The following is a 23,642-nucleotide window of genomic DNA, read 5'->3' on the forward strand; positions in this document are numbered from 1 at the left end:
TTTCTGTGTTTTGAGTCTCAACCTGATTCACTTGATTCTTTAATTGGCTTATTCTTCATTCACCCAAGATTTCTGGTGCTTCCCAGGGACCTCTGACCATGGCTAACAGAGGAGTCCTCTGCTTTGGAGCATCCCTTCTCCAGGTCTGCTGAGCCAACAATGAGCAGAGCAGGGTAGATTGGTGAAGGTTTCTTGGCTCTCTTTCCTTGCTATTCTTTACCCACATTTTGGGCAATGTATGGATGAAGTGAGAAAATTTGATAATTAACAAGTAGGGGGTAGGAGGGATAATCATTACCTTTTTGAAAGTATAATATTCACATTTGGCCAATACTTTCACATAATAGAATGCTACGTTTCATCCCCACCAATTTCGTTTTTTTGTTTGTTTGTTTGTTTTGTTTTTGTCTGATTTATATATGATCATTTAACCCCAGCCTTTCAGAGCTGTTGGCAAAATGACTTACCTGGAATGCCATGGTAGGATGAGAGTTAGGGCAAGGTACCTACTGTCCAGAACTTTTCTAGTCACCTCATGGCCAGTTCCTTAGTTTTAGAGGTTGAAAGGAGCCTTGGGTTTGCCTGGAAGCAACTGTAAAAGATGTCTGTATCTTCCAGGCCTTCAAAATTAGAATGTGTAGTAGGGCCTGGGGTTAAAAGTGGTGTCCCCTTGGCATAGTGTTTTCTGTCCATTTGCATATACTGGTATTTTTAATTAAGTATGTTTTAAAACACAAAGCACAAAGCTTTCACTTCCTTTATGTCCTAGCAGAAGTGTGTTTAATTTTTAAGCATTCCTTCTTTTGCCCCGCGAAAACTCTCCTTTTTTTTTTTTTTTTTTTTTTTTTTTGAGAATCTTAAGCAGACTCCATATACACCTCACGGATTCATCTCAAGACCCTGAGATCATGACCTGAATGAAAATCAAGAGTCAGGATTCTTAACCATTTGAACCACCCAGGCACCCTGAACCCCTTACTTTTGACATAATTACCAATGGCTTTGGTTTGCTCTCATGGTGGCCTGGGGCCACTGAGAGGAGTCAGTCTTTAAAATTCTGTTCATTTGCCCTTTGGTGGAAAGAAGAGGTTAAGTTAACTACTGGTTACCACCTCCAGACCGCTGCTCTGGGTCGGGGCTTCATGTCCTAGAGGTGGCTTTAGTAGGCCTTTTATTTCCTGTTAAGCATGGAGGCAACACAAGCAGCCCCTCCTGGTGCCACTGGCAGTGCGCACTGTCAGTGTTTCTAGCATCCTTGTTCCCAACGTGGGTTGTTCCGACAGTAATTGGAACTGGGAGATGGCCCCGGGCCTGTGCCCAGCTCTTCATCTGCCCCAGAACTCAGGAAACCGCACTGCTTACAAAAGAACTGCAGTAAATGCCAGGACAACATCCCAAGGATCTAGCCCACTCCTCAGGGTCTCAGTGGGGGTGTGGTCCACAGGCCCCTTCACCAGAGAGGGGGGATGAGCATGTTAGCTGTGGTGGACCCCTGGCACATGGTCAGAAGGCCCTCTGTGATCATACACACAGGACACTGACTTGCAGAGGCTGGCCTGGAAACCCCATGATGTTGATGGGGTTCTTTTTTTTTTTTTTTTTAGATTTTATTTATTTATTCATGAGAGACACAGAGAGAGAGGCAGAAATATAGGCAGAAGTAGAAGCAGGCTCCTCGCGGGGAGCCTGATGCGGGACTCGACCCCAGGACCCCGGGAGCACACCCTGAACTGAAGGCAAGACGCTCAACCACTGAGCCACCCAGACGTCCCTGTTGATGGGATTCTATCAGGTGTCTGCAACCCAGGATGCAAGTGCAGAGCAGACCTCACAGTTTGGGCTGCGGTCCTCTGGGGAATGTCCCTGAAACGGGAAGAAGGGAGGGCGACTGGCGCACTCTGCTGTCATCTCCTCCCAGGTTCAGGGGTCTTGGTGTGCAGAGACAGTGCTTCGTGCTTGTCCTGTCCTCACTCAGCTCCTGCCCCCTGCAATGAGCCATCAGCAGATGCCCTAAAACCAGAGAAGAGGTGTGGCCGGTCCTGTGTGCCGAGTGGTGCTGATGGCAACTCTGTTTTGTAATCCCCAGGTCCCGAAGATGGCATAGGAATAAAGACACCTTCTAATGATCGGGAGCATCTTTACCTGTGGGTGCCTGCCCGGGCCGGTGGCATCGTGTTGAGCTGAAAGAACTTGACTACTGCTGTCCTGAAAACCTCTTTCTCTCCTAATTCATGAGCCAGCAGGATGCGGTCGCTGCACTTTCAGAACGCCTTCTCATAGCTGCGTACAAAGGCCAAGCAGAGAATGTGGTTCAGCTCATCAACAAGGGCGCCAAGGTAGCAGTTACCAAGGTAACAAGAAGGGGGTGAAAAAACGCTTTAGCCATTCCCTGGGAAAAAGCCTACCTCTTAATAACCATTGTCTGTACAACTGTTGTGTGTGGTTTGAAGCTTTCATAGAACTGGCTTTTTCTTTTTTCCAGTGATGGCAGTTTGGGGAGAAGGAAGGAGGATTAAAATGCTTTCAATGCTATTTTTCAAATGGAGTGACTTGTAATTAGCATTTGAGTCTTTAAAATCACAGTGTGGCTTTTTCTCACCTATTCCTTTAGCTAAAAGGACAAGAGATCTCTCTGGAAAAGTTGGGACACAAAAATTTATTGGGAAAAGTGTTTGTACAATAATCGCATTAGACTAGCTTGTGGACCGGCAGCCCATCCACCGTGGGGAACCTCGCTGTTCCCATCTGTATAGTGACAGACCTGGACCAGATGATGGGCGCCTTCTCTTTCATTTCATATGGGTCAGTAAAAATGCATAGTAGGCTTTGGAGGACATTGGTTACCCCTCACCGACAGATGACACCATGGGAGATGAGAGAACAAACTGGCCAAGGGTGCAGTTTTGTAGCAAAATGGAGGAAAGTCAGGCTGCAGAGTTAGGTGACAAGTTAAAAATACAAAAATGAAATAATGCTGATGGAAGATACTTACTGTGCACTTAGTATTGCTCTAAGAACTACAGTCCTCTAGAAGAGGTACTTTTTTGTGCCCACTGTAGAGATGAGGAAACTGAGGCACAGAATCATATAAGCAACTTGCTCAGGGTCCTTCAGCTGTTGAGTGACCGAATTGCTACTTGTACCTGCAGAGTCTGGCTCCAAAGCCCACCTTCCAGACCACCCCAGACAGAGCTGTGGTGAGAAGCACAGTTTAATTTTCAAATGGTAATGTCTGACAACCTGTGGCAACAATTGGCCAGCTCACATTTTCAGTTTCTCATACGCAGTCTCTCTGTTTCATGATTCTGATGTGTGCTTCTTTGGCACCACCAAGCAGTTAGCTCAATTTTGACACTATCTATCCGGGAATGGTGACAGGTCTCACAGTTTAAGGTCTCCATCCCACAAGAGTGCCTAGCCCCACAATACCCCTTCAGATGCCAATTGCCAAGCACGGTTGTCACCTGTGCTTTTCATCAACTGGTTATAAATCAAAGGCTCTGGGGATCCCTGGGTGGCTCAGGGGTTTGGCACCTGCCTTCAGCCCAGGGCGTGATCCTGGAGTCCTGGGATCGAGTCCCACATCAGGCTTCCTGTATGGAGCCAGCTTCTTCTCTGCTGTGTCTCTGTCTCTGTCTCTCTCTCTGTCTCTCTCTCTCTCTCATGAATAAATAAATAAAACCTTAAAAAAATTCTTCCTATTAAAAAAAATAATCAAAGGTTCTTACAACCTCGTCCTATGGTTTAATTCGCTAGAGCAGGTCACAGAACTCAGGAAGACCTTTTGTTGGCTAGATTACTAGTTTATTATGAAAGGATATAACTGAGGATCAGCCAGATGGAAGAGATACATAGGGCAAGGTATAAGGAAAGGGGCACAGAATTTCCATGCTCTCTGAGTGCATCACCCTCCCAGCACTTCCATGTCTTCATCAACCCAGAAGTTTTCTGAATTCTCTTGGGTTTTTATGGAGGCTTCATTGGTGATTGCTGATTGACATTCAACCTCCAGCCTCACCTCCCTCCTTCGAGGTCAGAGGATAGGACAGAAAGTTAACCCTCTAGCCTAGTTTGGTTCCCCTGGCAACCAGCCCCCATCCTTAAGGGCTTTCAAAAAGTTACCTCATTAACATAAACTCAGGTGTGGTTGAAAGGGGCTTATTATGAAGAACAGACTTCTTTCACTTTTTTTATTCTGGGGCTATTTCAGGAACTAAGGACAAAAGATCAACTATTGTAACAAAAGATGCTCTTATTGCTCTTATCACTTAGGAAATTCCAAGGATTTGGGGAGCTGTGAGCCAGGACAGGGACTAAAACCAAGTATATATTTATTATTAAAAGATTCCATCCTCATTGGTTGGGAGAAAAAATATTGTTAAAATATCTGTGCTATCCAAAGCAATGTACACATTAAATACAATTCTTATCAAAATACCAACAGCATTTTTCATAGAATCAGAACAAACAGTCCTAAAATTTGTATGAAACCACAAAAGATCCCAAACAGCTAAAGCAATCTTGAAAAAGAAAAGCAAAGCTGGAGGCAATCAGAATTCGGGGTTTCAAGTTAAATCACAAAGCAGCAATAATCAAAACAGTATGGTACTGGCACAAAAATAAACACATGGGGTGCCTGGGTGACTTAGTTATGCATCAGACTCTTGGTTTCAGCCCAGGTCATGATCTCAGGGTCATGAGATTGAGCCCCTCATCAGGTTCCACATTCAGTGGGGAGTCTACTTGAGATTCTCTCTCTCCATTTCCCTCTACCCCTCCCTGTCCCTCCCAAAACAAACAAATAAATAAGTTTTTTTTTAAAGACCCATAGATCAAATAAACCTGCAATTATATGGCCAATTAATCTTCAAAAAATGAAGTAAGAATGTACAATGGGAAAAAGACAATCTCTTCAACAAATGGTGTTGGGAAAAACTGGACAGCTATATATAAAAGAGTGAAATTGGACCATTTTCTTACACCATACACAAAAAGAAATTCAAAAAGGATTCAACACCTAAATGTGAGACCTGAAAACTTACGAATCCTAAAAGACTACAAGCAGTGACTTCTTTAACATTAGACATAGCAACTGCTTTCTAGATATGTCTCCTGAGGCAAGGAAAACAAAGGCAAAAATAAACTATTGGGACTACATCAAAATAAAAAATCTCCTGCACAGCAAAGGAAACAGTCAACAGAACTAAAAGACAACCAAGTGAATGAGAATAGATAGTTGCAAATTACATATTCAGTAAAGGGTTAGTGTCTAAAATTATAAAGAACTTATAAAACTCAACACCCAAAAAACAAATAATCCAATTTAAAAATGGGCAGAAAACTTGAACAGATACTTCTCCAAAGAAGACATACAATTGGCCAACAGGCACATGAAAAGATGCTCATCATCACATATCATCAGGGAAATGCAAATGAAAACTACAATGTGATAGTGTGTCACACCTATCAGAATGGCTAAAATCAACAACACAAAAAACAGCAGGTGCTGGAGAGGTTATGGAGAAAAGGGAGTCCTCTTGTACTGTTGATGGGAATGCAAACTGGTGCAGCCACTGTGGAAGACACTATGGAGGTTCCTCAAAAAGTTAAAAATAGAACAATCTTATGATTCAGCAATTGTACTTTTGGATATTTACCCAATTAATAAGCCATATATGAAAAGCCTATAGTAAATATCATTTTCAGTGGGGAAAAACAGAGCTTTTCACCTAAAGTCAGGAACATGGCAGGGATGTCCACTATCACTACTGATGTTCAACATAGCACAAGAAGTCCTAGCCTCAGCAATCAGACAACAAAAAGAAATAAAAGGCATCTGAATCAGCAAAGAATAAAAGACACTAATTCAAAGAGATGCATACACCCCTATGTTTATAGCAGCATTATTTACAGTAGCCAAGATACGGAAGCAGCCCAAGTATCCCCTGATAGATGAATGGATAAAGAAGACAGATAGATAGCAATATCATTCAAGATTTTATATACATATATATCAGAATATTCAGCCAATAAAAAGAATGAAATATTGTCATTTGTGACAACATAGATGGTGCTAGAGCAAAATAAGTCAGAGAAAGAAAAATACTATATGATTTCACTTGTGTGGAATTAAATAAACGAGCAAAGGAGAAAAAGAGAGAGAGAGAGAGAAAGACAAACCAAGAAACAGACTCTTAACTATAGAAAACAAACTGGTAGGTTACCAGAGGGGAGGTGGATGGGAGAAATGGAAAAATAGGTGATGGGAATTAAGGAGTGCATTTGTCTGGTGAGATATGGAAGTACTAAATCACGTATCATATATCTGAAACTAATATTACACTGTATGTTAACAAATTAAAATAAAAACTTTTTAAAAAGTAGGTATTATTTTCATTTTTATATTGTACCTACACATAAAGTCAAATATTTTTACTGTGTTTCTCTTCCTTTTCTGATTCTCCATAGCCAACTACATTCAGTCTTTTAGGTAGTTTTCCTTTAGCGTTTACATTCATAAATGGTATCCTGATATTGTTCAATCTTGATTTTTCCATTTGAGGCATTATCTGTTGATTTAACAATATGAAAACTGGTGATTTAAGATTTAATTTTTTTTCTTCCCTGCTGTCATATATGCATGTCTACCTTCTCCAATATAGTTGTGTCATTACTTAGATGACATCAGCATTTGGTCTTCATGTTAATTTAACCAGTTTATTTATTTATTGTTTATTTTAAAGATTTATTACTTGAGAGAGAGTGGGGGGAGGGTTAGAGGGAGAGAATCTCAGGCAGAGTCCCTGCTGAATGCAGAGCTGGGTCCCCTGACTCTGAGATCATGACCTGAACTGAAATCAAGAGCCAGACATTCAACTGACTATGCCACCTAGGTGCCCCTTAACCAGTTTATTTCTGGATGACCCATGTAGTAGGTACTATCCTTGGGTTTTCTTTTTTTTTTCTTTGTAATAATTCATTTACTCTGATGTTAATAATTGTCTTGTGTTTGTTTCCTTGGTTTTGTCTGTACATACTACAAACTATCCTCAAACTCTCCCTCAGTTGCTAATCTTCTCTCTGGATGTTCAGATGTGTTAGGTAGTCTCTCTACTGAGTCTCTTTGAAGAGATGTTCTCTGGAGCCCCCTTCCCTATTTCAGTCTGCACTGGTGGCCTGTAGGGCCTTCTAACAAATGTCACTCTTCACTATATAACTATTATCCTAAGGATTCCATTTACCATTTTCCAATATATTTATCTTTTGTTTCTGGACCCTCATGTCTTTTTCTTTCTTGATTTACTCCCTTGGTTTGATGGGATACATCCTGCAGACAGCACTGTCCAACAGAACTTTCTGTGATGATGAAATGTTCTATATCTGTGCTGTCTAATAGGGTAGCAATGCATAGCTATTCAGTACCTAGAATGTTGCCAGTACGGCTGAATTTTACATTTCATTTTAATTAACTAAAATTGAAATGCCACGTGTGGCTGTTGGCTACTGTATTGAATAGCACAGCTGTGATGTCTTCCTGAGAATGAGTGCATGGAAGAGATTGATCAACTTCAGACATAATCTATTGCCCCTTTCTCTTTCACACTCTCTCAGTCTAGTTATATCACAATTCTTGAGCAGATTCAGAATTACTGTGATTATGTAATTGCTGTTCATTGGTGAGCCAAGAGTTGTACTATAATTAATTCCATTTCCATTTTTATATAACTTGCTGTTTTTCCTGGACTTGATAATTGCCTTGATTTTTTAATTTGGTTAGCTTTATTCAAACTTATAATTAAGAGTTCCTCTGCCCTCCAACAAGTCTGTAAAGCAGTTCTTAGTACAATTTTCTATGACCGATCCTATCATGTATTTGTCAGGTTTATTCTTTTCCTTGAAATATCCCTTCTGGAGCCATCCATCTTTTCATTCCAGTTTGATCTGTGTTGTTCTCTAGTTCTGCTTGAACAGAGTCATCCTGAGAATTTCTTTCACCGCTCCTCTGTACTAGGTCCTATTTGCTGGAACCCATGTCACCCTTAGTTTGGTGGTGCATGGTGACTGGTAACTTCTAAAGAAAGGCAACAGGAAGATAAATGTTTTGAGAGTCTGCACGTCCAAAAAAATATCTTAATTCTAACCTCTCACTTAAGTGACAATTTGGTATGAAACCTAGGCTGAGAATTATTTTTGCCTCAGAACTTTGAAGGGAATATTTGTCTTGAGCTTGCAGTGTTGCTGTTGGGAAACTTTATAGATTCTTCCCTGCGAGACTCCTGAAAGACCCTACATACCCACTCTGCCCCCATAAGGCCTACTCATTCATTCTGAACCTGGTGCAGGTAGTTCACTTAGAGAAGTATCCTGCATGGTATGCGCTCTACTCTCAACTGGTGAAATGCTGCCCATTCAGTCTAATAATTGGATACTGTTGTGTGGGTACTCACAACTCCCCACCAGACTATTACTCTGACCTGGGTCTAAGTTTATCTCCCATATCTCTCTGTGTTTGGCACAGAAGACGAGCAATGGATTTGGAATCCAAAGACCTTGGTACAGGCACCTGCTCCATTGCTTATTAACTACTTGTTAATGTGGCCAGGGTTGCTTGACTTCCATATTACTGACATTTTAGGTCACGCAGTGCTTTTTGTGGGAATTGGTCCTATGCATGGTAGAATGTTTAGCAGCATCTCTGGCATCCACCCTTTAGATGCCAATAGTGTCCCTTTTTACCCAGTTGTAACAACCAAATATGATTCCAGAAGTTGCTAAGTATCTCCTGGGGGGCAAGATCACCATTGGCTAAGAGCCACTGATGTAGTTAAATTTCTTCACTTCATGAGTTTCAAATTCTTCACCAAACTTTATTTTAAAGATCTCATTTTTTAAAAAAGATTTATTTGTTTGAAAGAGAGAGAGAGAGAAAGAGCCCTCACATGGTTGCGAGGGTAGTGGCAGGGCAAGAGAGAAACTTAAGCAGATTCTGCACTACTCAGACATCCCTTAAAGATTTTATTTTTAAGTTATCTCTACACCCAATGTGGGCTTGAACTTAAAACCACAAAATCAAGAGTCACATGCTCTACCAGTTGAGCCAGCCAGGTGCCTCGAATTCCTCCCCAGACTTAAAGGGTTTCCATAAGAACTAAGTGTGAGAACAGTAGTTGCCACAGTTACAAAGTCTAAGTAGGTACATCATATGCAGGATTCACACAGTAAGGCCCGTGTACATTGAGTGAGGGAATAGTGTTGTTGAGTGTAAGCTGCTTTCACTTAAATAAGTAGTGTTTCTGAGGTGCCAGGTACTCTTTCAAGAGCCATTCAGTGATTAAATGTTTTAAACTTACCACAACTCCATTATCCTTATTATACAGATAAGGAAACTGAGGTAAGACGAGATTAGGTAACTAACCCATCCAAAGTTTCACTTAGGAAGTATCAGGACTGGGATTCAAACACTGGCCATCTGGTTCCAGAGTTCTTGCTCTGAGCCAGCATGTTCAAATGTGTGGTTTATAACTTTGGATTGTGAACTTCCTGTGGGCTCCTTCTTGTTAGAATATCTTCCTTGGTATCTTGCACATGGTAGATGTAATCTGCAAATGTTTTCCTGCCTAGAATACCATATGCACAGATATTTTAATAAAGCAGTATCCCAATAATGGTATTATACATGGGTGTAACATTTTATACTTTGCAAATTATTTTCACATACATGTTGCTCAGCCCCAGAACCTTTGAATGTACATACACAGATTTTTCTTTTGGAGTTGTAAGGAAATGGGAGGCCCCCAAAGGGGAATGACTGGTACATCTAGAAAGTGCCAGTGCTGAGACCAGAACCAGTATCTCCTGGCTCCCATTCAGATATCCTGTTAGACCAGGGCTCAGACAAGGGTAGTCTCTTCTGTGTCATGGAGATTTTTACTTGGTAGCTAATAGTGTGTAGTTGTGCTATCTTATCCGCCAGGTAGGGGCAGAATTATGCACAGGACAACTCCTCAGAGTTAATGGGGTTGGGAGTTGGGAATTGGGTAGAAACTACATGTAAAAGAATTTTTTTGTATTTAAAGATTTTATTTGACACACAGAGAGAACTCTGATTAGCTATTTGCATAATTTTCATATTTAGACCTATTATTTTCATGTTGTATTGACCAACACATTTTCAGTTAGAACAGGTAACCTGACAAGGACAGTGGATATCATGTCAGACATATCCCTAGAGTAAATTGGTGTTAGAGATGGAAGCTTGGGATCTTCCAGTAATTTGGCTCCCTTTCCCCTCACTTCTATGCCACTGCTCTCACCCAAGTCACCTGTTATCTCACCCATCCAGCAAGTATTAATTGAGCACCTGCTTTACACCAGTGAACAAGACAGGGTGCGGGGGATGGGGTGAGAGAAGTCTGTTTTTGTTGGGGAAATTGGCTAGAATTTGCATGTTGCCCACCCTCCCTTCCATGAAGATCTTCTGGCTCCTCAATGCTCTGCCTCTTGGGTTTTCTTCTCTCATGCTGCCTCCATCTCCTTTTGCTGTTTCTGCCTCCAAAGCTGGTTTTCTTCGGGGCTCTCAGCACTCATTGGCTCTCACTCTGCACACCCACCTTGACTTACCAGCTCTGGCTGGGCACCTTCACCTTCATCTCCTGATCCACCTGTGAGCCGCCTTCATAGGCATCTTTATCTGAATGATGTGTGGGTTCCTCACAGTTATTTCATTTTTTTTCTTTTTTTATGTATATTTTTATTGGAGTTCTATTTGCCAACATATAACACCCAGTGCTCATCCTGTCAAGTGCCCCCTCCTCAGTGCCCGTTGTCACCCCGTCACCTTATGCCCCCGCCCACCCCCCCTTCCACTCCTCACAGTTATTTCGGATCTGAATACACACCACTGACCCTATGCCCTTCCTGAAACCCAGTCCTTTTTCCATGGTCTCCTTGTTGATGAATGGCATCCATTTGCTCAGTCCTCAAGCAGAAGGTCAAACCACCCTCTCTTCTTTTGGCTGCTTTACATCCCTCCCCTTATACAAGTTCCCAATGGCCCAGCACTCCCCGCTCTGCCTCCTAGTTTTCTCTTTCCCCTGTGCCATTCTAGTTGCCCCACTGATGGGCAGATAGTCCCTGAGGTATTTGGTACAAACATTAAGCGAGATTTCTTTCTCTACAAGAGAACATATTTAATGTGAACATATTCTCGCCATAGTCACCTCACATTTTAGTTAAAAATCTTTACATACAACTTAATTTTGTTACTTCAAAACCAGTAGGTATGGGGCACCTGGGTGGCTCAGTGCAAGCTGAGCCTCTGCCTTTGGCTCAGGTCATGATCCCGGGGTCCTGGGATTAAGTTTCATATCAGGCTCCCCACAGGAAGCCTGCTTCTCCCTCTGCTTGTGTCTCTGCCTCTCTCTCTGTGTCTCTCATGAATAAATAAAATTAAAAAAAAATACCAGTACGTATTTTGCTGTCTGAATAAACCCTTTGTACCTCAATGCCAAGTGCCAACCATGTAGCAAGAGTGGTTGTGAACTTCTAGGAAGCCACAGGTAGCGTGTCTTTTTACAGAGCTTTTAGGAAGCTGGTCCTTGGGTTGTTTCACTGCAGCTTCTGGTTCCTTCCAAAACAACCAGACAAAAGTTATTGGATGCAACTTTAGTTAAGAAAAAAAGTGGTTTTATTTATAAAATTAACGTTTCCCAGATTTCCATTTGATACCTACTGCTACCCCTGAATAATGACATAGGGATTTAGACAATTAAGGACAGATCGTGGGGCACCTGGGTGGCTCAGTCGGTTAAATTTAGTTTGCCTTCTGCTCAGGTAGTGATCCCAGGGTCCTGGGATTGAGCCCCTGTCAGGCTCCCTGCTCAGTGGGGAATCTGCATCTCCCTCTGCTCCTCCCCCCTGCTCATGCTCTTGCTCACTCTCGTTGTCTCTTAAAAAAAAAAAAAAAAACCAACCAAGTACAGATCATGTCCTCAAGCAGTTTGTTCAAAGAGTGCACCCCCACAGTTCACTGCAGAGTAAGCAGGGAGAAAACTCAGGAGGTGGCCTCATGGGGATACTTTATGGAGGTGGGGAAAAAGGGGCCAGAGGCAAGGAAAAAAAACAGAACTAAAGGCCATATGTACACCATTCCCAGAGTTTTGTAGCAGCTTTGAAATTCCCTACCAAGGCTGTGTAGTGTAGAGGGTGTGAGCATGGATGTCAGAACCGGACTGCCTTGGGTTCCGATGCCAGTGCATTTACCAAACCTCGCTGATCTCGAGGAGATTACTTCATCTCTGGGCCTCATATTGTCACCTCTGAAATGAGTAATAAATAATAGTAGCTACCTTATAAGGTTGTTTAAGAAACTAAATCAATATATGCAAAGTACTTAGAACCATGCTTAGTGTCAAATGTGGGAGCCCTCAGGAGATTCTGATGCCACAGGGGCCACCTCCTGGTCTGAAAGTCGTGGTCTGAATAGCAGGCAGTGAATCCTGAGCAGAGGGCACAAGGCTATTCAATGTCCTCACCTGAAAAATGAGGATAATCCCAACCTCGTGGTGTTGCTGTGAAGATTAAATGAGATGGCAGTTGTTGAGCACAATTTCTGTCATTAAATAAATGACTGTTACAAGCTTTCTTGGTTGAAGTTGAGAAGCTGAGTCTAAAATTTATATAAAAATGCAGGGCAGCCCGGATGGCTCAGCGGTTTAGCGCCACCTTCAGCCCAGGGTGTGATCCTGGAGACCTGGGATCGAGTCCGGCACATCAGACTCCCTTCATGGAGCCTGCTTCTCCCTCTGCCTGTGTCTCCGCCTCTCTCTGTGTGTCTCTCATGAATAAATAAATAAAATCTTAAAAAAAAAAAAGAAAGAAAATGCAAAGAAAGCACCTAGACTAGCCAAAGCAATTTTGACGAACACAGTTGGAGGGCTTTTACTTGTTGATTTCTAAGTTTACTGTACAACTATGATAATCTACCCAGACAAGAGCAAAAGAATGGAATAGGGAATCCACAAATAGATCTACACACATGTGGTCAGTTGATTTTTGACAAACATGCCAACACAGTTTGGCAGGTAAAGAACAGTCTTCTCAACAAATGGTGTTGGCACAATTGGACATCTGTATGCAAAAAAAGTAAATGTATTGTAGCATATGTAAACATTAACATAAGGCTTAAATGTAGGGACTACAAAATATGAAAATTGCTTGAAGAGGGCAGCTCTGGTGGCTCAGCAGTTTAGCGCAGCCTTCAGCCCAGGGCCTGATCCGGGAGATCCAGGATCGAGTCCCACATCGGGCTCCCTGTGTGGAGACTGCTTCTCCCTCTGCCTGTGTCTCTGCCTCTCTCTGTGTGTCTCTCATGAATGAATAAATAAAATCTTAAAAAAAAAAAATTATGGAAAAAAACAGGCTAAAATCTTTGCAATCTTATGTGATGGTTAATTTTGTTTCAATTTGGCCATGATACCCAGATATTTGGTCAAACATTATTCTATATATTTCTGTAAAGATATTTCTTGGATGTGATTAACACTTAAATCAGTAGACTTTGAATTAGGCAGATTATCCTCCATAATGTGGGTGGGCCTTATCCAATCAGTTGAAGACCTTAAGAGAAAAAGACTCCTGTGAGGAAGAGATAGTTCTGCCTCCAAACTGCATTTGGGCTTGAGGTGAAGGAGCAACTCTTACAAAGGTCTGCAGCCTGCTAGCTTACCATGTGACGTTTGAACTTGCCAAGCCTCCACAATTGGCAGGAGTTAATTCCTTAAAGTAAACCTCACCACTACCAATGATAAACACATTGGGAAATGCTATTCAGCAATAAAAAGGAATGAGCTACTGACTGAGGGAGGAAACAACATTAACAAATATCAAAAGCATATGCATTTGAAGCCACAAAAGGCCACACACTGTATGATTCCATTCATGTGACATTCTAGAAGAGTCAGAACTATTAGAATGGAAGTCAGGGGGTCTAGATGGTGGAAATGGATAGACAGAAAAATTGGAAGGAATGGGGAGGGGGCAATGAAAATATTCTATATCTTGCATGTAGTGATGTTCATATGATTATGTACATTTATCTAAATACATCAAACTGAGTACTTTGAAATGGTGAGTTTTAGTGAATATAAATTATACCTCCAGAAATATCTTTTTTGGGCAGCCCCAGTGGCACAGTGGTTTAGCGCCACCTGTAGCCCAGGGTGTGTTCCTGGAGACCCAGGATCGAGTCCTGCGTGGGGCTCCCTGCATGGAGCCTGTGTCTCCCTCTGCCTGTGTCTCTACCTCTCTCTCTCTCTCTCTCTCTCTCTCTCGTTCTGTGTCTCTCATGAATAAATAAAATAAAATCTTTAAAAAAAAACCAGAAATGTCTTTTTTTTTTTTTTAACCAGCAAGAATAGGTTTATTTAGGAATAGCAGAGAATTACAATTCAGGACATGCAAGCTATGGCAAAACCACAGGCAAGTCCCCAGAAACTTGATTTTTTATTTTTTATTGTATTTTTTTAAAATATATATTTATTTATTTATTTATTTATTTATTTATTTATTTATTTATGATAGACATAGAGAGAGAGAGAGGCAGAGACACAGGAGGAGGGAGAAGCAGGCTCCATGCCGGGAGCCCGACGCGGGACTCGATCCCGGGACTCCAGGATCGCACCCTGGGCCAAAGGCAGGCGCCAAACCGCTGAGCCACCCAGGGATCCCCAAAACTTGATTTTTTAAAACAGCTGTTCTAAATATAACAATTGTTACAGATAAGGAAGCAAACATAAGGAGGTTCAATAACTTTGTTCTCATCATTTGTAGGTGTGGCTCCTGGGGGCTTTCATATCTTGTCTCCCTAGTAAATGACTATATGACTAAGCTCCCATTAACATAAACTCTAAACTTGTAAAAGAGAAATGCAAAGGGTTTGATTGTAATAAAGAAAATTTCCCAAGCATGACACTTGATAGTTTTTGTAGAAATGAAGAGTACGTGGGGCGGGTACATATTTTCTGGCAGTCACTCCAAAGAGAAGGCTGGAGGTAAAAGATGTATTCCCAGCCTAGGAACTAGAGCAAGAGCAGGCTCTGCATGCATCATCCCTCCTACTGCCTTTGCCTGGACTTCTTGCTCTTGAACCTGTTTCCTGTTGAGTAAAATCCCCAGGATGGGTCTGTGAGGCCGGCTTTCCCAGACGGAGGGAAGCAGTGGGAACCAAGGATCTATTTTGTTGTTCATTTGCTTTGTTTTTGATTCTATGAGTGTGGATTTTGTTTTTTGTTTTTTTTAAGCCTGGATCTATTTCTGGATGCTTTATTTTATTTTTAGTTTAATTTAATTTAAACTCAATTAATTAACATATAGTGTATTATTGGTTTCAAAGGAGAGTCAGTGATTCATCAGTTGCATTTAACACCCAGTGCTCATCACATCACGTGCCCTCCTTCATGCCCATCACCCCGTGACCTGATCCCCCCCACCTGTCTCCCCTCCAGCAACCTTCAGTGTGTTTCTTAGAGTTAAGAGTCTCTTACAGTTTGTCTGACCATGTGTTTAATATTAGGACTTACTAGAATGGCGTGGGTACAAATTTGTGTTTGCCAGTCTGTGGGTTTGTGGCTGCCAGTCCCCAGGAGGTGGGTGGTAGGAGAAATACATGCTTATGAAGTTTTTGCTCAGGTGAAATGGTTCATTTGAGGGAAAACATGTTGTGTGTAGTGCACTTCTTCCAGAAGATTCCATATACTTGCTGATAAAGATATAAAAATTGTTCAGGTTTTTAGTAGATAACCTATTCACATGGTTCTGATACAGAAGATACAGAGTTGACAAGTCTTCCTCCCATGCTGTCTTCCAGCCACTCAGTGTTTCCCTCTGGGTAGACCACGTGTGTTACCTGTTTCTTGCGGTATTTTCCTGATGTAATTCATGCATATATGTGCAAATACATATATCCCTATGTGTTTCCCTCCTTTTACGTAAATTGTAGGATACTATACATATTCTTCTTCACTATGCTTTATTTTGTGAACCATCCCCTAACCTAACCAGTAGGGGATAGGTTAGGAATTGGCCTAACCCATCCCCTACTGATGGGCATTTAGATTGTTAATCTTTTCTTATAAATTAGGCTGCAGTGACTAACCTTGTCCTAAGGTCTCATTATACACTGTGATCATTATATCTGATGAACAGATTTCTCTAACTGGCACTGCTGGGTCAGGGCATGTGTGCCCTTGGAACTGTGCCAGCTTGAGCAGAATTGCTTTGCACGGAGCCTGTGTCAGTGGACACTCACTAGCACAGAGAGAGGCCTGGAGCCTGAGCCTTATGCACAGGCCACCAGTGGTTTACTGACCTCTTCCTTCTTGATAGCTCCAGCCTCCCTCTTTCCTGGACCTTCATCTTCTGAATTTATCCTGCCTTTATAGCACTCACTCAAGGAGCTCTCTGCTATGGTTCATCTGGCCTCTATTTTGGCCTTTGTTCCTCTTTGCTTCAGCATGGGTTTCATAGAATTTTCTTCCTTTTTATTTTTATTTTTATTTTTTTTATACCTGTTCTGGGTTATGTCAAAGGCCCACTGCCAGGAGTCAGGGAAAAAAGACTGGGGTGGGCATCTCCACACCTCTTTGCTTCCTCACCATCCAGTCAGCTGGAAGACAGGGTTCCCTTCCAAGGCTGCCTGGGACTTTTCACCTCATATCCAGTGGCCCCATGTGTTCTCACCTCCTGAATGGGGGCTGGAGCCTAGGCAGGGCTGATGAAGCCCTGGTCCTGCTCTGGGCTCTTACATCTACACACCCCATGGGGGGCAGCAAGGATGTACAGTTACATGTCAGGTCAGGCAGAAAGTCTGCTTTTTGTTCTGCGATAGCTAGAAGTGTCATCTTGTGGGGAGAAAACCTCAACCAGGAGAACTTAGGCCTTTGTAGTTTATCATCAGAAATCATCAGGGAAACTTGACATATGGTGGTAATTCTGAGCAACAGATATAAAACAAACACATGTTAAGATTTTATTTAATCAAGTCATGAGGGAACCAATGAGATGTTGCAACTGGCTCAAAGGAGAATTCAAAGAATTTTAAGTGTAGGCCATCCGGAAAGTGGAAATAAATTTGCTGTTTAGATGTAAAACTGGCCAATATCTACTGGATCTCAGCTAGACACAATTTATTGGCATCACACTCTGCATCCTGCTACTTAGAGCTGTAAAATAGCTAAAAGACAATGAAGATAACTGAGATATAATCTGGAATTGCACTGTGTGAGACAGGGCATCGAATCCTCTCTCTGTCTTTCTCTTTCACCCATTTTTATTTTATTTGTAAATTTCTCTTTTTATGTTGACATAAAACTATGACAAAATATACCTAACCTGACATTTACCATCTGAACCATATTTGAGTGTACAGTTCAGTTCAGAATTAAGTATATTCACATTTTTGTGCAATCATCAGCACCATCCATCTTCAAAACTTTTGCATCTTCCCAAACTGAACCTCTGTGCTCATTAAACAATAAGTCCCCATTCACCCCTCCTCTGGTCCCTGGCAACCACTGTTCCACTTTCTGTTTCTCTAAATTTGTCACCCATTTAAAAATCTTTCCTAGTTTTTCCTTACCAAGAGTGGAGGCAGCAAATCACATGAACTATCTCTGTGATGTTGGCCAAGTTATTAGCCACCTTGAGCCTTGGTTTCCTTTCTATAAAATTAGCATAACAGCACCTCCCACAGGGATTTATTGTGAGGATTAAATGAGGTAGTCCTTGCAGAGCACTTAGTGTAAGAAGTATATAAAAAGGTCAATGGATGGTAGTTTTATTGTCATACTTACTGTTTTCTCACTTGAGTTTATGGTCCTCAGAGGCACGGAAGTTCCTTTAGGTCAGTGGTTCTCAGTATCAACCGCACATGTGATCACCTGGAGAGCCTTTGAAAATACTGATGCCCAGGTCCCACACTCAGAGGTTCAGATTTAACTGGTCTGAGTGTGGGTTGGGCTTGGTGGGCTTTCAAATCTCTAATGGGACACCTGGGTGGCTCAGTTGTTTAGCGCCGCCTTCAGCCCAGGGCGTGGTCCTGGAGTCCCGGGATCGAGTCCCACGTTGGGCTCCCTGCATGGAGCCTGCTTCTCCCTCTGACTGTGTCTCTGCCTCTCTCTCTCTGTGTCTCTCTCTGTGTGTCTCTCATGGATAAATAAATAAAATCTTAAAAAAAAAAAAAAAAAAAGCTCTAATGAGCAACCAGGTGGAGAACCACTCACTGCTCCAGGTGTTTCTCCCTGAGGTCCCAGAAGCTTCATGGCCATGTGGGAGAGGACAACACTCTAGTGAGCATTGGACCAAGTCAGTAGTTAGACACCTGGAAGTCCTGGTGCTCTTTGCAGAACACTATGGAATATTGATAATCCAAATGCCATAATTCAGACTAGAAACTTGTTTACTACCAAGAAATAAATGTCCCAGACGTGGGAAGAGAATTGTGTGGCTTGCCTATGAGACAGTGCGTTGAAATTTATTGGGTCAATAGTAGGAAAGTCTCATTGTTAACTTATGATGAGGGGGTTAATTAGGCAGGCAGCGCTAACAAAGGTAGGGAGGCACCCTCTGGAGATGTCTTGGAGGAAGGAAAAGTAGACTTCTCAGACACAGAGGGACAATGTAAGAGCTGGTGTAGCAGGTCACTCAGGAGTCCCTGCAGGGGCCTGTGGGGACACGGGCTCGGTTGAGGAAGCAAGCCTTAGAACTTTGTAGATGGACACTCAGACCTGACTCACGCATCTGGGGAGGCGCTGTTGAGGCTGCCATTGGAGCAGGAACGCTGGAGCTGGCCCTGCGACTCTCGGCTACTCTCCCCCACACTCTGCTGCCTCCGGGGCAGTCTCTGGAGTGGCACCTCGCTCTGCAGGGCCTCTTGTCTTCCCTCGTGCCCGTGCTTACAGTGGTGTTCAGTGGGGGTGGAGGCAGGCCAGTGCACCTGGGCAGTCAGGCAGCTGGCCATCTGTTCCTTGTGCCCGTGGTCTGCCTGTGGGGTTTGCACTGTTGCCTCAGCAGTCTGCACTTAAAATTGAGGCCTCTAACTACACAGCTGAGTATTTTGTAACACAGATTAATGTGCCATAAAACCCCCTATAGTTAAAAACAAACCAACCAACCAACCCTGAAGTCATGTATTTAATAGTTCTAACCACCCTAGAGGAGACATTTTAAATGATCTGGCACACCTGGGTGTCCGTATTTTAAAATCCTCCCTAAATGTCTCTATCTTTTCTGAATGAATACATTGGAGGATTAGTGGTTTCCATGCCAGTAATCGGCCTGTTGCAAGGCTTCCAAGGTGTCATCACCTAATCTGTGTTGAGGAATATCATGAAGAAACCACAGGGGGAAGGAGCTTTAGAACTGCTCAGATGACAGTGCAGGTGGTCTGTTGGTAAATTCCATGAGTCCCTCTTATTAGTTTTCTTCTTTCTCTTAGGCTATAATGACTCAGGTTTCAGAAAATAAACTAATCCAGAAACTTGTTCAGAAGCTGAGATTTTTTTCTTATCAGTCCTCACAGTGTGTTTTCAGTGAGAATTGGCTGTTGTATTTAGATTGTTGTAAATCAGGATCTAGGATAGATGAGTGAGTGGGTAGCAACTGTGCCTGGTCTTCTTTTAGCCCATGTTTCCATCTATTCAAGCAAGGTATGAAGAATTATATACCATGAGCAGAGGAAATTTATTCCAAGTATGCAAAGCTAGTTCAACACTAATTAATATAATCCTTCTATCAACAGATGTGTTAGTTTGCTCAGGCTACTATAATTAATAGTATAGACTGGGCGGATTAAACAACAGACACTTATTGCTCACAATTCTGGAAGCTGGCAAGTCCAAGAGCAAGGTACTGGCAGATTCAGTTCCTGGCCAGAACCCTCTGCCTGCTTATAGACTGTCACCTTCTCACTGTGTCCCCACATGTCTCTGATCTCCTTGCTCCTCTTCTTTTTTTTTCTTTTTAGAGAAAGTGCTTATAAGCAGGGCTTAGGGGGGCAGAGGGAGAGGGAGAGAGAGAATCTTAAGCAAGCTCCACACCCAGAGTGGACCCCAACACGAAGGTCGATCTATGACTCTGAGTTCATGACCTGAGCTGAAATCAGAGTTGGATGCTTATCAACTGAACTGCCCAGGTTCTTCTCCTCTCTTCTTCATCTTATAAAGACAATGCCTATCTTGAGGTCTCCATATTCACCATCTCGTCTCATCTTATTTACTTCCCAGAGGCCATGTCTCTAAATACTATAACATTGGGAATTAGAACGTCAATATATACATTTGGGGGGGACACAAACATTTAGTCCATAACAATAAGCTAAACAAGAAAAATTATGTAATCGTATCAACAGATGCAGAAAAGGTGTTTGACAGAATCCAACACCCATTCATGGTAAAAACAAAACCCTCAGAAAAATAGGAATTGAGGAGAACTTTCTCAACATGATAAATAGCATCTATATAAAACCTACAGCTGACATCATAGTAAATAGTAGAACACTGAACTCCCCTCTAAGATAAGGAACAAGGGGGATCCCTGGGTGGTGCAGCGGTTTAGCACCTGCCTTTGGCCCAGGGCGCGATCCTGGAGACCCAGGATCGAATCCCACGTCGGGCTCCCGGTGCATGGAGCCTGCTTCTCCCTCTGCCTATGTCTCTGCCTCTCTCTCTCTCTCTCTCTCTCTCTCTCTGTATGTGTGTGTGACTATCATAAATAAATAAAAATTAAAAAAAAATAAGATAAGGAACAAGGCAAGGATGTCTGCTCTTACCACTCATATTCAATATAGTGTACAAATTCTAGCCACTGCAATGACGCAAGAAGAAAAAAAGGCATGCAGATTGGAAAAGAAGAAATAACGCTGTCTTTTCGTGCAGATGACATGATTGTCTACATAGAAAATATTAAGGAATCAACAAAAAACTAAAACTAGTAAGAGTTTGGCAAACTTGCAGGGTAGAAGATCAACACACGAAATCAATTGCATTGCTTTATACTAACTGTGAACATGTGGAAATGGAAATTAAAAACACAATACCCTTGGGACACCTGGGTGGCTCGGTGGTTGAGTGTTTGCTTTTGGCTCAGGTTGTGATCCTGGGGCCCCAGAATCGAGTTCTGCATTGGGCTCCCTGCAGGGAGGTTGCTTTTCCAAACTCTGCCTATGTCTCTGCCTCTCTGTGTCTCTCATGAATAAATAAATAAAACCTTTAAAAAAAAATAAAAGCACAATACCCTGTATAGTCACTTTAAAGGGAATTAAATACTTAGGTGTATTTTTACCAAAACAAGGATATGAAACCTTATAAAAAAGTGGTGAAGGGAATCAAAGGAGACCTAAATAAATAGAGATGCATACCAGGTTCACAGAAAACTCAACATAGTAAAGATAACAGTTCTCTCCAAATTGATCTTTAGATTGAACGTGGTTTCTATTAAAATTCCAGCATAGTTTTTTTTTTGCACATATAGACAGACACATTCTAAAATGTATGTGGAGAGGCATAGACCCTAGAATAGGTGGGAAAAAAGTAAATTGGGAGGAATTACTCTACTAGATATTAAGGCTGAAAATGTAGCTACAGTAATTGAGAGAGTACGGTATTGGCAGAAGAATAGACACAGAGATCACAGAACACAATTAACAGAACACCCAGAAATAGACCACACTGTTTTTATTATGACAATACAAAAGCAATGCAGTAGAGGAATTCTCCACAAATGATGTTGGAGCAATTGGATGTCCATAGTTTTAAAAAATGAACCAAATACCATATATAGAAATTAACTCCAAATGGTTCATTACCTTAAATGTAAAATTATAAAATTTTTAGAAAAAAATCAAAAGAGAAAATCTTCAGGACCCAGGGCCAGGCAAAGAGTTCTTGGACTTTATACCTAAAACATGATATATAAAAGGAAAACTTGATAAAGTGGATCTCATTAACTTTAAAAAGTTTTGCTGTGTGAACAACTCTGTAAAATGATGACAAGGCAACCAATGGTCTGGGAGAAAATATTTGCAAACTACATATTTAATAAAGGATTCGTATCTAGAATATATAAAGTAACTATTATAACTCCAATAGCAAAATAATGAACAATCTTATGAGAAAATGGGCAAAAGACATGAAGAGACATTTCACTGAAGAAAATATATGGTTTGCAAATATGCAAATGAAAAGATAATAAATATTTTCTTATCTGATTACTGTGGCTAGGAGTTCCAGTATTATGCTGAATAAAAGGGGTCAGAGTAGACGTCCTTTTCTTGTTCCTGATCTTAGGGGAGAAGCTCTCAGTTTTTCACTGTTGAGTATGATATTAGCTGTGGGTTTGTCATGTATGGCCTTTATTATGTTGTGCTTTGTTCCCTCTAAGCCTACTTTGTTGAGGGTTTTTATCATGAATCTACGTTGTACTTTTTCAAATACTTTTTCTGTATCTATTGAAATGATCATAAGGTTTTTATTCTTTCTCTTGTTGATAACCTGGTCTCATTGATTGATTTGTGAATACAGCCCGATTTTTAAAATAAGCAAAGAACTTGAAGAGAAGTTTCTCCAACAAAGATATAGATATGGATGGAATCCCTGGGTGGCGCAGCGGTTTGGCGCCTGCCTTTGGCCCAGGGCGCGATCCTGGAGACCTGGGATCAAATCCCACGTCGGGCTCCCGGTGCATGGAGCCTGCTTCTCCCTCTGCCTGTGTCTCTGCCTCTCTCTCTCTCTGTGTAACTATCATAAATAAATTTAAAAAAAAAATAAATAAAAGATATAGATATGGTCAGTAAGCACATGACAAGATGTTTAGTAGCACTAGTCATTAGGGAAATGTATAGCAAAATCATAATGTGATACCTCACACTCATTAGAATTGCTATTATCAAACAAAGCAAACAGAAAATAAGTGTTTTAAGAACATGGAGAAATTAGAACACTTAAGCCTTGCTGGTTGGAATATAAAATGGTGCAGCTACTCTGGAAAATGATCTGGTGGGTCCTGAAAAAGTTAAACATGGGATTAGCATATAATTTGGCAATTCCACTTCTAGGTGGGACTTGAAGAGATGTTTGTACACCCACGTTCATACAGCATTATTCACAATAGCAAAAGTGAAAGCAACCCATATGTCCATCAGCAGATTGAAGGATAAGCAAAATGTATATTCATGAAATGAAATATTATTATTCAATCTTAAAAAGGAATTAAATACTGATACATGCTACAACATGGATGAACCTTGAATGTGTGTGCTCAGTGAAATAAGCCAGATACAAAGGACAAAATTTTGTATGATTTCACCTGTATGAAGTACTTAGAATAGGCAAATTCACAGAGATAGCAAATAAAATAGAGATTGGCAGGGGTTAGGAGGAGGTGAGTGGATGGAGGATTGATTATTGTTTAATGGATACAGCTTGTTGAGATACTGAAAACATTGGAATTTTAAAAAAATTTTTTAATTTGTAAAATTTTTTTTAAATTGGCTCCATGTGCAACATGGAGCCCAATGCAGGGCTTGAAACTCATGACCCTGAGATCAAGACCTTAGATGACATCAAGAGTTAGAGGCTTAACTGACTGAG

At 41.6% G+C, this 23,642-nt stretch overlaps 1 protein-coding gene across 14 annotated transcripts in view; it reads left to right on the plus strand.

The window, feature by feature from the left end:
- The first annotated feature begins 2,212 nt into the window (after positions 1-2,212).
- Positions 2,213-23,642, plus strand: part of ANKRD6 (ankyrin repeat domain 6) — a 74,840-nt gene continuing 53,410 nt past the window's right edge. For all 14 annotated transcript variants that reach the window (XM_072737179.1, XM_025983872.2, XM_072737234.1 and 11 more), the window contains exon 1: positions 2,213-2,351. In XM_072737179.1, the coding sequence (XP_072593280.1) occupies positions 2,232-2,351 (120 nt within the window). In that variant the 5' untranslated portion in view covers positions 2,213-2,231. The remainder of the gene's footprint in view (positions 2,352-23,642) is intronic.

Source organism: Vulpes vulpes, chromosome 1, assembly GCF_048418805.1.
Source record: "Vulpes vulpes isolate BD-2025 chromosome 1, VulVul3, whole genome shotgun sequence".
Taxonomy (NCBI): domain Eukaryota; kingdom Metazoa; phylum Chordata; class Mammalia; order Carnivora; family Canidae; genus Vulpes; species Vulpes vulpes.